At 47.2% G+C, this 12,664-nt stretch overlaps 1 protein-coding gene across 1 annotated transcript in view; it reads left to right on the plus strand.

The window, feature by feature from the left end:
- Positions 1–11,867, plus strand: part of SLC35F6 (solute carrier family 35 member F6) — an 81,350-nt gene extending 69,483 nt beyond the window's left edge. The window contains exons 3-6 of the mRNA XM_073673829.1: positions 8,697–8,868; positions 9,419–9,631; positions 9,989–10,099; positions 10,230–11,867. Coding sequence (XP_073529930.1) covers positions 8,697–8,868; positions 9,419–9,631; positions 9,989–10,099; positions 10,230–10,687 — 954 coding nt within the window. The 3' untranslated portion in view covers positions 10,688–11,867. The remainder of the gene's footprint in view (positions 1–8,696; positions 8,869–9,418; positions 9,632–9,988; positions 10,100–10,229) is intronic.
- Positions 11,868–12,664: the final 797 nt, after the last annotated feature.

Genomic DNA, 12,664 nt, shown 5'->3' on the forward strand with positions numbered 1-12,664 from the left:
TCTCCAGGCTCTGACTGCTCTGCTTGTTCTGCAGGCTCTGTCTGTCCTAATCCCGCCCCAGACCCAATTTATAAGGGCAGATTCCTCCCCTCCCAGGTCTGGGTGGGCCGTGTTGCATGCTTAGGGCTCCTGACCAGAGAAATCTCCCACTTGCTCTCAGACATAATATTTCTATTACTGTGGCAACCAGACCCCTGGGGTGCCACATTTGCCTATGCAGTGAATGCAAGGGTTGCCAAAAATTTGGAGGCACTCCAATGCCCCTTGGAAGAGATGTAGAGGAGGGCCTCCTAAAAAAATGTTCCCATTATTAGGAAGTGGGTCTCCCATTGTGTTTGCCTATGCAGTGAATGCAAGGGTTGCCAAAAATTTAGAGGAACTCCAATGCCCCTTGGAAAAGATGTGGAGGTCAGACGGTCTCCTGAAAACAATGTTCCCATTATTAGGAAGTGGGTCTCCCATGGTGTTGTCCTATGCAGTGAATGCAAGGGCTGCCAAAAATTGGGAGCCACTCCAATGCACCTTGGAAAAGATGTGGAGGAGGGCGTCATAAAAAAATGTTCCCATTAGAAAGAAGCGGGCCTCCTATACTTGTAATGCCCATGCACTAAGTGTATGGGCTGACAAACATTTACCCCTGGGGGGTATACATGAACATACTGTATAAAAAAAAAATTATACAGGCATCATAAACACGCTTTAAAAAAATTATGTGGGTGTTGCATCACGTACCACGGTCACCCTGGTGATATGGTGGTGGTGGATGAGGCTGAGGAGAAAGAGGAGGACAAGGGAAAATAGCCAAAATCAGGAAGTGTGAAAAGGTGAATGGGAATACACCTCCCAAGAAAAGACACTGGATTTGAGTTTATGTTATGCTGCTATGATTCGGTGGTGTTGAGAAGTCTGGCCCAATCCAGCCCTTGCTCATTTTTATAAGAGTCAGCCTCTCAGCATTTTCAGTTGACAGGCGGATGCACCTATCAGTTATAATTCCACCAGCGGCACTAAAAACCCGCTCTAATAAAACGCTAGCAGCAGGGCAGGCCAGGACCTCCAAGGCATAGAGAGCCAGTTCATTCCAGGTGTCCAGCTTGGATACCCAATAATTATAAGGCACAGAGGAATCACGGAGGACGTTGGTACGGTCGGCAAGGTACTCCCTCAGCATCTTCCCAAACTTTGCACTCCTTGATAGAGTACCCCGCGCCTCAGGGCCTGTGCGATGGGAGGGGCTGAGAAAATTCTCCCAGAACTTTGACAGTGTTCCCCTGCTTCTGCTGGATTGCATTTGAGTCTCTCTCGCCTGTAGTCCTTGATTGTCCAACGAACTGTGACCTCTGCCGCCAGCGTTTTCAGATGGGAATTTTTTTAATAGTTCCGCAACAAGCGCCTTCTGGTACTGCCCCATTTTTGTAGACCTGTCCACCTCAGGAATAAGAGGCATAAAGTTCTCCTTCTAGCATGGGTCTAGAAGTGTCACCAACCAGTAATGACTGTCACCCAAAATTTGGAGGACGCGAGGGTCACGGGAAAGGCAGCGTAACATAAACTCAGCCATGCGTGCCAGAAAACTAACAGGCAAGACTTCCGTGTCCTCACCAAAGAATGATTGACCATGCTATCCTCCTCCTCCTCCTCCTCTCTGTCCTCAGGCCATCCACGCTGAACAGACGGTATGACAGTTGTGCAGGTAGTACCGTCTATAGCGCATGAAACTAGCTCCTGTTCTTCCTCCTCCTCCTCTTCCTTATTGTCACCCAATCCACATAGGGATGAGATGAGGCTGGGCTGTGTAATCAACCTGTATGGTTCATTGCTCCATCTCATCGTGCTCCGCCTGCAATGCATCCTTTTTGATTGTGAGCAGAGAGCTTTTCAGAAGATATAGAAGTGGGATGGTGATGCTAATTATGGCGTCATCGCCGCTCACCATCTTGGTGGAGTCCTCAAAGTTTTGGAGGATAGTACATATGTCTGACATCCAGGTCCACTCCTGAGGTCTTATGTGTGGAGCCTGAACTGAATACCGACGGCCTTGTTGATGCTGGTAGTCAACAACTGCCCTCTTCTGCTCACAAATCCTTCCCAACATCTGCAGTGTAGAGTTCCAACACGTGGGGACATCACACACCAGTCGGTGAGCCGGAAGCTGCAAACGCTGCTGAAGAACGTCAAGGGCAGCGGAAAGTGTAGCTGACTTTCTAAAATGGGTACACAGGCGGCGTACTTTGACAAGCAGATTCGGAAGCTCCGGGTAGGTTTTAGGAAACCGTTGAATCACAAGGTTTCGCACATGGGTCTGGCATGGTACATACTACAGTACAGACCAAAAGTTTGGCACACCTTCTCATTTAAAGATTTTTCTGTATTTTCATGACTATGAAAATTGTACATTCACACTGAAGGAATTCACATGTGGAATTATATAGTTAACAAAAAAATGTGAAACAACTGAAAATATGTCTTATAATCTAGTTTCTTCAAAGTAGCCACCTTTTTCTTTGATGACTGCTTTGCACACTCTTGGCATTCTCTTGATGAGCTTCAAGAGGTAGTCACCGGAAATGGTCTTCCAACAATCTTGAAGGAGTTCCCAGAGACGCTTAGCACTTGTTGGCCCTTTTGCCTTCACTCTGAGGTCCAGCTCACCCCAAACCATCTCAATTGGGTTCAGGTCTGGTGACTGTGGAGGCCAGGTCATTTGGCGTAGCACCCCATCACTCTCCTACTTGGTCAAATAGCCCTTACACAGCCTGGAGGTGTGTTTGGGGTCATTGTCCTGTTGAAAAATAAATGATGGTTCAACTAAATGCAAACCGGATGGAATAGCATGCCGCTGCAAGATGCTGTGGTAGCCAACAGTGTCACCAGCAAAGCACCCCCACACCATCACACCTCCTCCTCCATGCTTCACGGTGGGAACCAGGCATGTAGAGTCCATCCGTTCACCTTTTCTGCATCGCACAAAGACATGGTGGTTGAAACCAAAGATCTCAAATTTGGACTCATCAGACCAAAGCACAGATTTCCACTGGTCTAATGTCCATTCCTTGTGTTCTTTAGCCCAAACAAGTCTCTTCTGCTTGTTGCCTGTCCTTAGCAGTGGTTTCCTAGCAGCTATTTTACCATGAAGGCCTGCTGCACAAAGTCTCCTCTTAACAGTTGTTGAAGAGATGTGTCTGCTGCTAGAACTCTGTGTGACATTGACCTGGTCTCTAATCTGAGCTGCTGATAACCTGCGATTTCTGAGGCTGGTGACTCGGATAAACTTATCCTCAGAAGCAGAGGTGACTCTTGGTCCTCTTTTCCTGGGGCGGTCCTCAAGTGAGCCAATTTCTTTGTAGCGATTTATGGTTTTTGCAACTGCACTTGGGGACACTTTCAAAGTTTTCCCAATTTTTCGCATTGACTGACCTTCATTTCTTAAAGTAATGATAGCCACTCGTTTTTCTTTACTTAGCTGATTTTTTCTTGCCATAATACAAATTCTAACAGTCTATTCAGGAGGACTATCAGCTGTGTATCCACCAGACTTCTGCACAACACACCTGATGGTCCCAACCCCATTTATAAGGCAAGAAATCCCACCTATTAAACCTGACAGGGCACACCTGTGAAGTGAAAACCATTTCCGGTGACTACCTCTTGAAGCTCATCAAGAGAATGCAAAGAGTGTGCAAAGCAGTCATCAAAGAAAAAGGTGGCTACTTTGAAGAACCTAGAATATAAGACATATTTTCAGCTGTTTCACACTTTTTTGTTAAGTATATAATTCCACATGTGTTAATTCATAGTTTTGATGCCTTCAGTGTGAATGTACAATTTTCAAAGTCATGAAAATACAGAAAAATCTTTAAATGAGAAGGTGTGTCCAAACTTTTGGTCTGTACTGTATATGTGAGCTCGCCTCACCTTACAGCTGCCACCAGGTTCAGGCCTTTGTCACACACGACCATGCCTGGCTGTAGGTTCAGCGGTGTCAGCCACAGATCTGCCTGCTCTTTCAGAGCTGTCCACAACTCTTTAGCATTGTGCGGTTTGTCACCTAAGCATATTAGTTTCAGCACAGCCTGTTGCCGCTTGGCTGAGGCAGTCCTGCAGTGCTTTCAGCTTGTGACTGATGTGGTCATTTCGGAGATGGAGGCTGAAGAGGAGAAGGAGGCTGAGGAGGTTGAGGTGCAGGAGCTGTAGACTGTCTAGGCAACCCTGATTTACCTGGGGCCCGCAATTCTCGGTGTCGGTTGGATGTGTTCAACTGGGTCCCGGCTTCCACTATGTTAATCCAGTGTGTTGTCAGCGAGATGGACCATCCCTGCCCACAAGCACTTGTCCACGTGTCCGTGGTTAGGTGGACTTTCCCTGTAACTGCATTGTTGAGGGCACGGCTAATGTTGTGGGACACATGTTTGTGTAATGCGAGGACGGCACCCCGGGAGAAATAGTGGTGGCTGGGGACCGAGTACCGAGGGACGGCCGCCGCCATCAGGTTGCGGAAAGCTTCTGTCTCCATGAGCCTAAAGGGCAACATTTCAAATGCAAGCAGTCGCGAAATGTGGGAATTTAGTAGTGTGGCCTGTGGTGCAATGGCTGCGTATTTGCGCTTGCTTTCCAAGGACTGGATATGGACAACTAACCGCTGTGCTGGGACTAGGACGTGCTTGCTGGTGGTGCTAATTGAGAGTGTGCAACGTCAGGTGCAGGGCAGGAGGCATCTTCGCATGCACCATGGACAGGGAATTGGCTTGCACGCACAACAGCGGAAGAAGCAGTGGTGTCACCCACAGACACTCTTCCTGGACCCTGGGATTCAGGCCCACAAAGTCAGGTGCTTTGCTACCATGTGCCTAATCATGCTGGTGGTGGTCAGGCTGATAGTTTTTTCTACCCCTGCTGATGCTGGCCTGGCAGGTGGTGCAAATGGCCTTTTTGGGGTTATCGGCAGAGTCTTTAAAAAACAACCAGACTCGGGAAGACCCAACAGTTGTTCTGGCAACTTCCGTTGTGTTGGTGTTACGGGAAACAGTTGCCCACCTTCTGTCTGCAGCCACCACACTGCTTCTTCCTGCCTGTTGGGGTGCTCTGCTTTCCTCCCCCTGTGTGTTGCTGTCCTCGCTCTGCATGTCCTCCTGCCTGGTTGGGTCAGTTACTATATCATCCACCACCTCGTCTTCCACTTCCTCATGCCTTTGGGCATTGCTACATGCGATCTCCTCTTGCCCCGCTTCAAGTGGACCAGGCGAGAGGCCCGAATCTATAAATAGAAAAGTGAACAGCTCTTCAGAGTGTCCAAGTGTGGGATCAGTTGTCTCTCTGCACTCGGCATGATGAGAGGAAGGAGGATCAGGGTGAGGAATATGCAGTCCACACTCACGGCTACTGAGACTTGACCGCGTGGAAGACAAGGTGGTGGTGGCTAAGTGACTGGAAGCATTTTCTGCTATCCAACCAATTACCTTTTCACACTGTTCTGTGTTCAATAGTGGTGTTCTGTGGCCCCCTATAAATTGGGACAGGAATTTCGACAAAGAAGATGTGGGTGTTTATGTGGCACAATTTCAACTTGCCCACGGCCTTGGCCACTGCAAGCACCATCACCATCACGTCCAGTTACCCGTCCCTTGCCACGTGCCTTACCCATTTTAAATGGAGGACAATATCTTCCACGCTCGCTACAAATGGCTGAATTTGTAGCGAACTTATATGTGATCCGTGTGACGGACAAACCACAATTTTAAATATCTGGCCTGTAGGTAACTATTTTTAACAGCAAGCTAGTGTCAATAGCGTCACTGACACACTGAAGCAAAATTTCAATGGTGGCCAGAAATGGCAGTATTTTCAGTGCAATTATATGTGATTCGTGTGACGGACAAACCACTGTTTTAAATAGCTGGATTTTTAATGCTGTAATATGGAAAGGACCTGGCTGTATTCTGCAGTGCCAACAAGCAAATGGCACTGAACAACGGTGTTCTCTGGATTGCTTTTTAAGCAAATAAAGAGGATTAAGATCCAAAACAAAATTATTCCTGACCCCTGAGACCTGGGGCTATTTCAACAAATATCTGTAAAAACAGCACCTCTTGCTATGTGCACTGCAGTCTGCTATATACCCAGCCTGCCTGTCTATATACACTGCCTGCCTGATATCTCTACAGATGGATTAGTCCTCAAAAGGACTGTTTGTTGAGATGGATATGTGTCTCTAATATAGTTTGGTACACCTACACTAACTAGAAACAAGCAAATCTCTCCCTAGCTCAGCAGCTCCTCTCCCTACACTGTCTGATTCTGGAGTAACTGTGACGAGCATGGCGGCGCCAGGTCTGAAATAGACCTGATGATGCTGTGCAGCCAGCCAATCACTGTAATGCCACAACCAACATGGCTGTGGTATTGCAGTGTGTGGCAGACAATCCCTGCATGTTGATTTGCACTCTAAAGAGCGCCAACCATACAGGGAGGGGACCCGAGCTCCCTCCGAGCAACCCCAGGGATTCTCGGCGAGCGCGGATCATCTCGAGCAGTGAGATGCTCGGGCCAGCACCAAGCAGTAGTGAGCATGCTCACTCATCACTAGTTATAACAGTTACACTGTCCACCCTTATTAGTTAGAACCATTACACTGTCCACCCTTATTCAGTATAACTGCCACACTGTCCACCCTTATTCAGTATAACTGCCACACTGTCCACCCTTATTCGGTATAACTGCCACACTGTCCACCCTTATTAGTTATAACCATTACACTGTCCACCCATATTAGTTATAACCATTACATTGTCCACCCTTATTCAGTATAACTGCCACACTGTCCACCCTTATTCGGCATAACTGCCACATTGTCTGCCTTATCTAATACTGTCACACTGTCCACCCTTATTAGTTATAACCATTACACTGTCCACCCTTATTCAGAATAACTGCCACACCGTCCACCCTTATTTGGCATAACTGCAACATTGTCTGCCTTATATAATACTGCCACACTGTCCCCCTATTATTTTCTGTAACTTTCACACTGTCCACCCTGATTAGCTATAATCACCATATTGTCCTTATCTTCATTGCCCCCCCCATGCTGCCTCCTTTCCATACTGGGCCCCCTCTTCACACTGTCCCTTCATACTGTGTCCCCCATACTGTCCAGTCTCTGCATTGTGCCAACTCACATTTTTCCCTGTATACTGCCCCCTCGCATTTTTCCCCTCTATGCTAACCCCTCACATTCGCCCCTTGCCCATAAAATTCCTGTTTCTTCAGCTCTATTGGAGAGCTTACCTTCCCGCCATTTACTCCTCCTTGTCCTCCTTCATCCTCCTCCTGGATGTGACCTCATCACATTGTCATATGTCACCTTGACCCTGAAAGTGCCGTCATTTAGAGATTCAATTCTTTGTAGGCTGAGCCTGGGTGCCAGTGTAGGACAAGACCGAGTCCCACTGTGGGGCGATCCTTACTCCCGCTGTAGGGCATCCTGAGTCTTGCTGTAGGATGAGCCTGAGTCCCGCTGTATGACATCCTGAGCCCCGCTGTGGGGCAAGCCTTAGTCTCACTGTAAAGCAAGCCTTAGTCCCACTCTAGGGCTAGCCTGAGTCCCGCTGTGGGGCAAGCTTTAGTCCCACTGTAAAGCAAGCCTTAGTCCCACTGGGGGTGAGCCTGAGTCCCGCTGTAAAGCAAGCCTTAGTCCCACTGGGGGGTGAGCCTGAGTCCCACTGTAGAGTGAGTCTGAGTTACACTGTAGGACGAACCTAACTCGTGCTGTGGGCCGAGCCCCAGTCCACTGTATGGCAAGCCTGAGTTCCCTCTAAGATGGGCCTGAGTACCGCTGTGAGACGAGCCTGAGTACCGCTGTGGAACGAGCCTGAGTTCCCCTGTAGGGTGAGTCTGTGTCCCGCTGTGGGAGTAAGTCTGAGTGAAAGCTCGAAGCTTTCATAGTGGAGGGGGGACGCAAACACAAGCGGGCTGGGAACATAATGGAAGTTCTACTAACTGACTGCTGTGTAGAAGGTTCCACCAGGCCTCCTGTTGGAAGTGTCCAGTTGAGGACCTTGTGAGCTGTTTCTTGTCGGGCCCTCGCATTGCTGCCCAGTACCGAGTAACATAGAGGATGTACTAACACCTTGCGCCCCTCTTACACATTGCTGATAAGAGTTTGCACAGACTGTAGCAGTTAGATCTGGAGTGAAGCCGCACAGACGCATCCCCGTGTGCTAAAGAAAACTGAGTAGGTCGGACACATCCAAACGACATGAAGTAAATGCGGCGGTTCCGGGCAAAATGCACAAACCAGCACAAAACATTCAGCCGCGGACTGCGAGACCTGAGCACTGAGTGTCTGATGAGTTGCCATATGTATCAACATAAGGTTATTGCTGCACATTTTTGATCAAATTGTGTGAGCCCATCAGTCAACGACAAGGTGGTTTCACTGGGTGGGACAATGTAGAAAACAAACTCACTTTCCTGGGCCTGGGGACCCAAAATGATCCCAGGGCAGGTAGGATCACAGCCAGCCATGGAGAAATGGGAGAGAGTAATACAAAGAAAAGTAGTAAATGATCTCCAATATCAGCAGAAATTCCAAAAACAAGGCGTACCCCACAATATGCGATAAAAGGGTCTCCTGTAACTGACATTACTAAGGAGCTTCTGTTGAGGCCAGATGTCAGAGTTTTGTGTCTCTCTTCCAGGCGGTGGGCATGTTCCTTGGAGAACTCTCCTGTCTGGCCGTCTTCTACATCCTGGTGTTCAAGGACCGCCGATCCGCAGAGCCCACCCTGGCTCCTTCTCAGCCCTTCAACTCCCTTCTCTTTCTTCCTCCAGCGATCTGTGACATGACTGCCACCAGTATCATGTATGTGGGTGAGTAAAGAAGAGAGCTGCCCCTGTGACAGATAATATCATAATCAATCCTACAATTAAGGGGCTTCTGGGGGGTCTATAGAAATGAAGCTTCGCCTTTTTAATTAATCATCCTTTTTCAAAACCTTTGCTTGCTGTCTGTGAAGGCGAACCCTCTAGTTTCCATGCAGAGGCAGTGATCCTGCACATATCCCGTCCTGTAAGAATATACTGTAAGAAAGTAAGGAAGGCAAGCACCCGGTGCACCGACCACTCGAGGACAGGAAGCCTGTAAATATCCAGTCCTCATCTCAGCTGAGAAGTGGACACATTGTATCCAGTGTAGACAATGCTCTGTGGTCTACATTGTAGCAGAGAGATCAGTGTAACATCCAGTGATGAGGATGTGTTTCGCTCACACTGGAAACAATGTATCCAATACTCAACTGAGATCAAGACTGGATATTTACAAGGTTCCTGTCCCCGAGCGGTCGGTGCACCGGGTGCTCACTTTCTTCCTTACTTTCTTACAGTGTATTCTCACTTATTTGCTGTATTTTTCACGTTCCAGCTCTGAACATGACCAGCGCTTCCAGCTTCCAGATGCTACGAGGAGCCGTCATCATATTCACTGGTCTTCTCTCCGTTGCCTTCTTGGGCAGGAAGCTGGAGTGCAGCCAGTGGGTAGGAATCCTGGTGACCATTGTCGGCCTGGTCATCGTAGGTTTGGCCGACTTAATCAGCGGTCCGAGCAGTGGGAAGAACCTCAGCGAAGTCATTACAGGTCAGGTATTGTGTGTACTGCCGCTTTAACATCGCTCACGTGGTTCTGGGAAAACTGAATCAGGGCATCCATATGGAGCCATAACAAGTCTATGGTGTCACTTGGTCACCTTCACATATCTGGGTCCAATCCTTTGTGTCATGCCAGTTGTTCCAAACTTTCAGCCAAGTGCATGGCTTGATCAAGTTGGATGGGCAAAACACTGACCCCCTACGGTGCATAAACACCGTAGGGGGTCAGTGTTTTGCCAAGGAATCCCAATGCCATATACGTTATCCTACAGCATCTAAGTCCACATGGTAGTAGACATGCAAGATATTAGATACCGCTCATCTTCTCATCTCCTCCACTCTGCAGGGGACCTGCTGATCATCATGGCCCAAATTATAGCAGCCATCCAAATGGTGTTGGAAGAGAAATTTGTCTACAAATATAATGTGCACCCGCTCCGAGCAGTGGGCACCGAGGGTGAGTGCAAACTAAAATGGATCAGTTCTAATATAACCTTGAGAACAGTTGTCGAAAGTGGACAATCCTGGTCCTGGGCAGGAGCCATGATGGAAAGCATAAGCTAACAGTGACTTGTATTTTTCCACAGGTCTGTTTGGATTTTGCATCCTCACTTTACTGCTGATTCCCTTCTACTACATTCCTGCCGGCGATTTCAGCAGCAGCGAGCGCGGCGTTCTAGAAGACTCCTTGGACGCTTTTTGCCAAATGGGCAACCAACCCCTCATAATTTTGGCACTACTGGGCAACATCAGCAGCATCGCCTTCTTCAACTTCGCAGGTATCAGCGTCACAAAGGAAATCAGTGCCACCACTCGTATGGTGCTGGACAGCCTCCGGACCGTGGTCATCTGGGTGGTCAGCCTCGCGGTGGGGTGGGAGAAGTTCCATGCCTTGCAGATCTTGGGCTTCATCATTCTCCTGATGGGAACTGGACTTTACAATGGGCTGCACAAACCTCTGATGTGTGGACGTTGCAGACAGGAGAGCGAGGAGACGCAAAGTCTTCTACAAGGTGAACGGACGTCTGTTAATGCCGACTCCTAACGACCATTAATGGAAGATTTTAGGAAAATATTGTGGACTTCAGATCTAGAATTCAATTCCAATTAACGTTTTCATTGGGACAGAGTAGAGCATACATACCGCCATATGGGCACTCCATAGCTGATGGACAGGTGACCTACAAACTTTACGTTCCTGGATTATTCCCCCCACTCACAAGAAGGTTAAGAAAGTTACTAAGTAGCTGGAATTCAAAAACTTGGAAAACAATAGCTCTTTTTAGCCATTCTTTGTCACAAATATTTTTCATCTTCCCCCTGGAGTGATTTTATTTACATCAGATATTTTGGGTCTATTTTTGCGCCATTTTGTGAATAGTGTGCCTTTTTTGAGATAAAAGATCAAAAACAAAGACCATGTTTGACTTTGCAAAAAATTCATGAACCCCGTGCACCATATTTTGAGCAAGAAAGTGGCAACGAATATCTCAAGAAAAATGAATAAAAAACCCCGCAAATGATTGAATTGTGGCCTTAGTCCTCCGATAATATCCTTGGTTATGCTAGAATGGAAGGGAAATAGGGAAATTTGCTCAAAGTTTTTCCTTTGGATGTTTCCTCTGCTCTTTACTCGACCTTTGAAGAGGTCTTATAAATCCTGGGGTAAAAACAGGGTTTTGTGTGTCGCCTTCACTTTCTTGTGCACTTTCCTCTACGCTTCTGTTCTTTTTCCCATTTTCTTGAAGGAAACCTGCCAGCAGATTAAGCCATAGGAAGAGACCTGGATTGGGGTGGGGAGAAGCCTCCGGGGACCACATTTGACACATAGTCCTGCAGAATTTCAATGTATCAGTCAGTGTCTGATGATGTGGGCAGCAGGTTCCTAATAAAGACTGTGTTGATCCTAAATGTATCTATCCTATATTATGAGGCAGTTGAAAATCTCCTCGGAGGAGGGGTCTCCAACTGGGATTGGACAATACGTTGCACACCTTTGAGGGGAAAAAACTAATATGGACATTCTAAATGGTATCCATGAAGGTTTTTTACTAGGTCCTGGGTTTGGTGGAGGTCTTCATTGATGGAATTACTCTTCACAGTTCTAACGTAAACTTTCTTGCTTATTCCATAAGACTTTACCATATATTATAACTAGCATTATATTACCGCTATCCTGCTGCCTTAGCCGCTCTTCCATAAATATAGGTCTCCTAAAAAGTTAATTGAACCATTAATCTTTTTTTGTCACCTACCAAGGTGGCTGATGTTTGGGACTTTTAAGATGGAGGGGGGGGGGAGAGGACATGTACTAAATAAATTTCCATTTTTTTCGGCACAAAATTAATGCAAATCCAATAAAAATTTTATTTTATGAATCCGATTTCTGTTATTTAAGGGATTGCCCAGTCTGAATAGATCGTTGTTGGTGCCGATAGTAGATTGAAACATTACATGGCCTCCATTTAGGGTTGCAGATCAAATTTTTCCCGTCGAATTCAAGAGAATCTTCTGGGTTTCGGCAGATTCTTTCTTCTCTACTCGAAACTCCACTAAAAGGTGGGCATTTTACAAGGAGGATTTACAAAGCAAATAACCCATGATTGAGAAGAAAAGCTTCAGCCAGTTTGGCCCTCATGGGCATTTACCCAACGTGGAAATTTCTATAGCCATGTAACGGATATATAAGTCCCTGGTAAATATTCTCAGTAACATATATCTGCCTCTCAGTTTACTCTGGGCTGATGGACATCATCAGTAAGTGGTAAAAAGATCCATAGTTGATGTCACTGGGGCCTCGTTAACGCCAGTGGTGCCCAGAATGCCATACCAGGGTCCTGTAAAGCTGGTTATTGTTACCAGATCACTTCTTGGCAGATTGCAGCTCCTAGTCATAGCTATGTGTCTCCATGAGTACAGACTAGACTTATAGACATGTGTGGTCTGATCCTGCAGTGGGTACAGCGGAGGTGACCGCACATCGATCGCTATCTACATGAGGACTTAAGCCCCCCACGCACAT

Source organism: Phyllobates terribilis, unplaced genomic scaffold (assembly GCF_046119375.1).
Source record: "Phyllobates terribilis strain yellow unplaced genomic scaffold, ASM4611937v1 Scaffold_3__8_contigs__length_932513732, whole genome shotgun sequence".
Lineage (NCBI taxonomy): Eukaryota > Metazoa > Chordata > Amphibia > Anura > Dendrobatidae > Phyllobates > Phyllobates terribilis.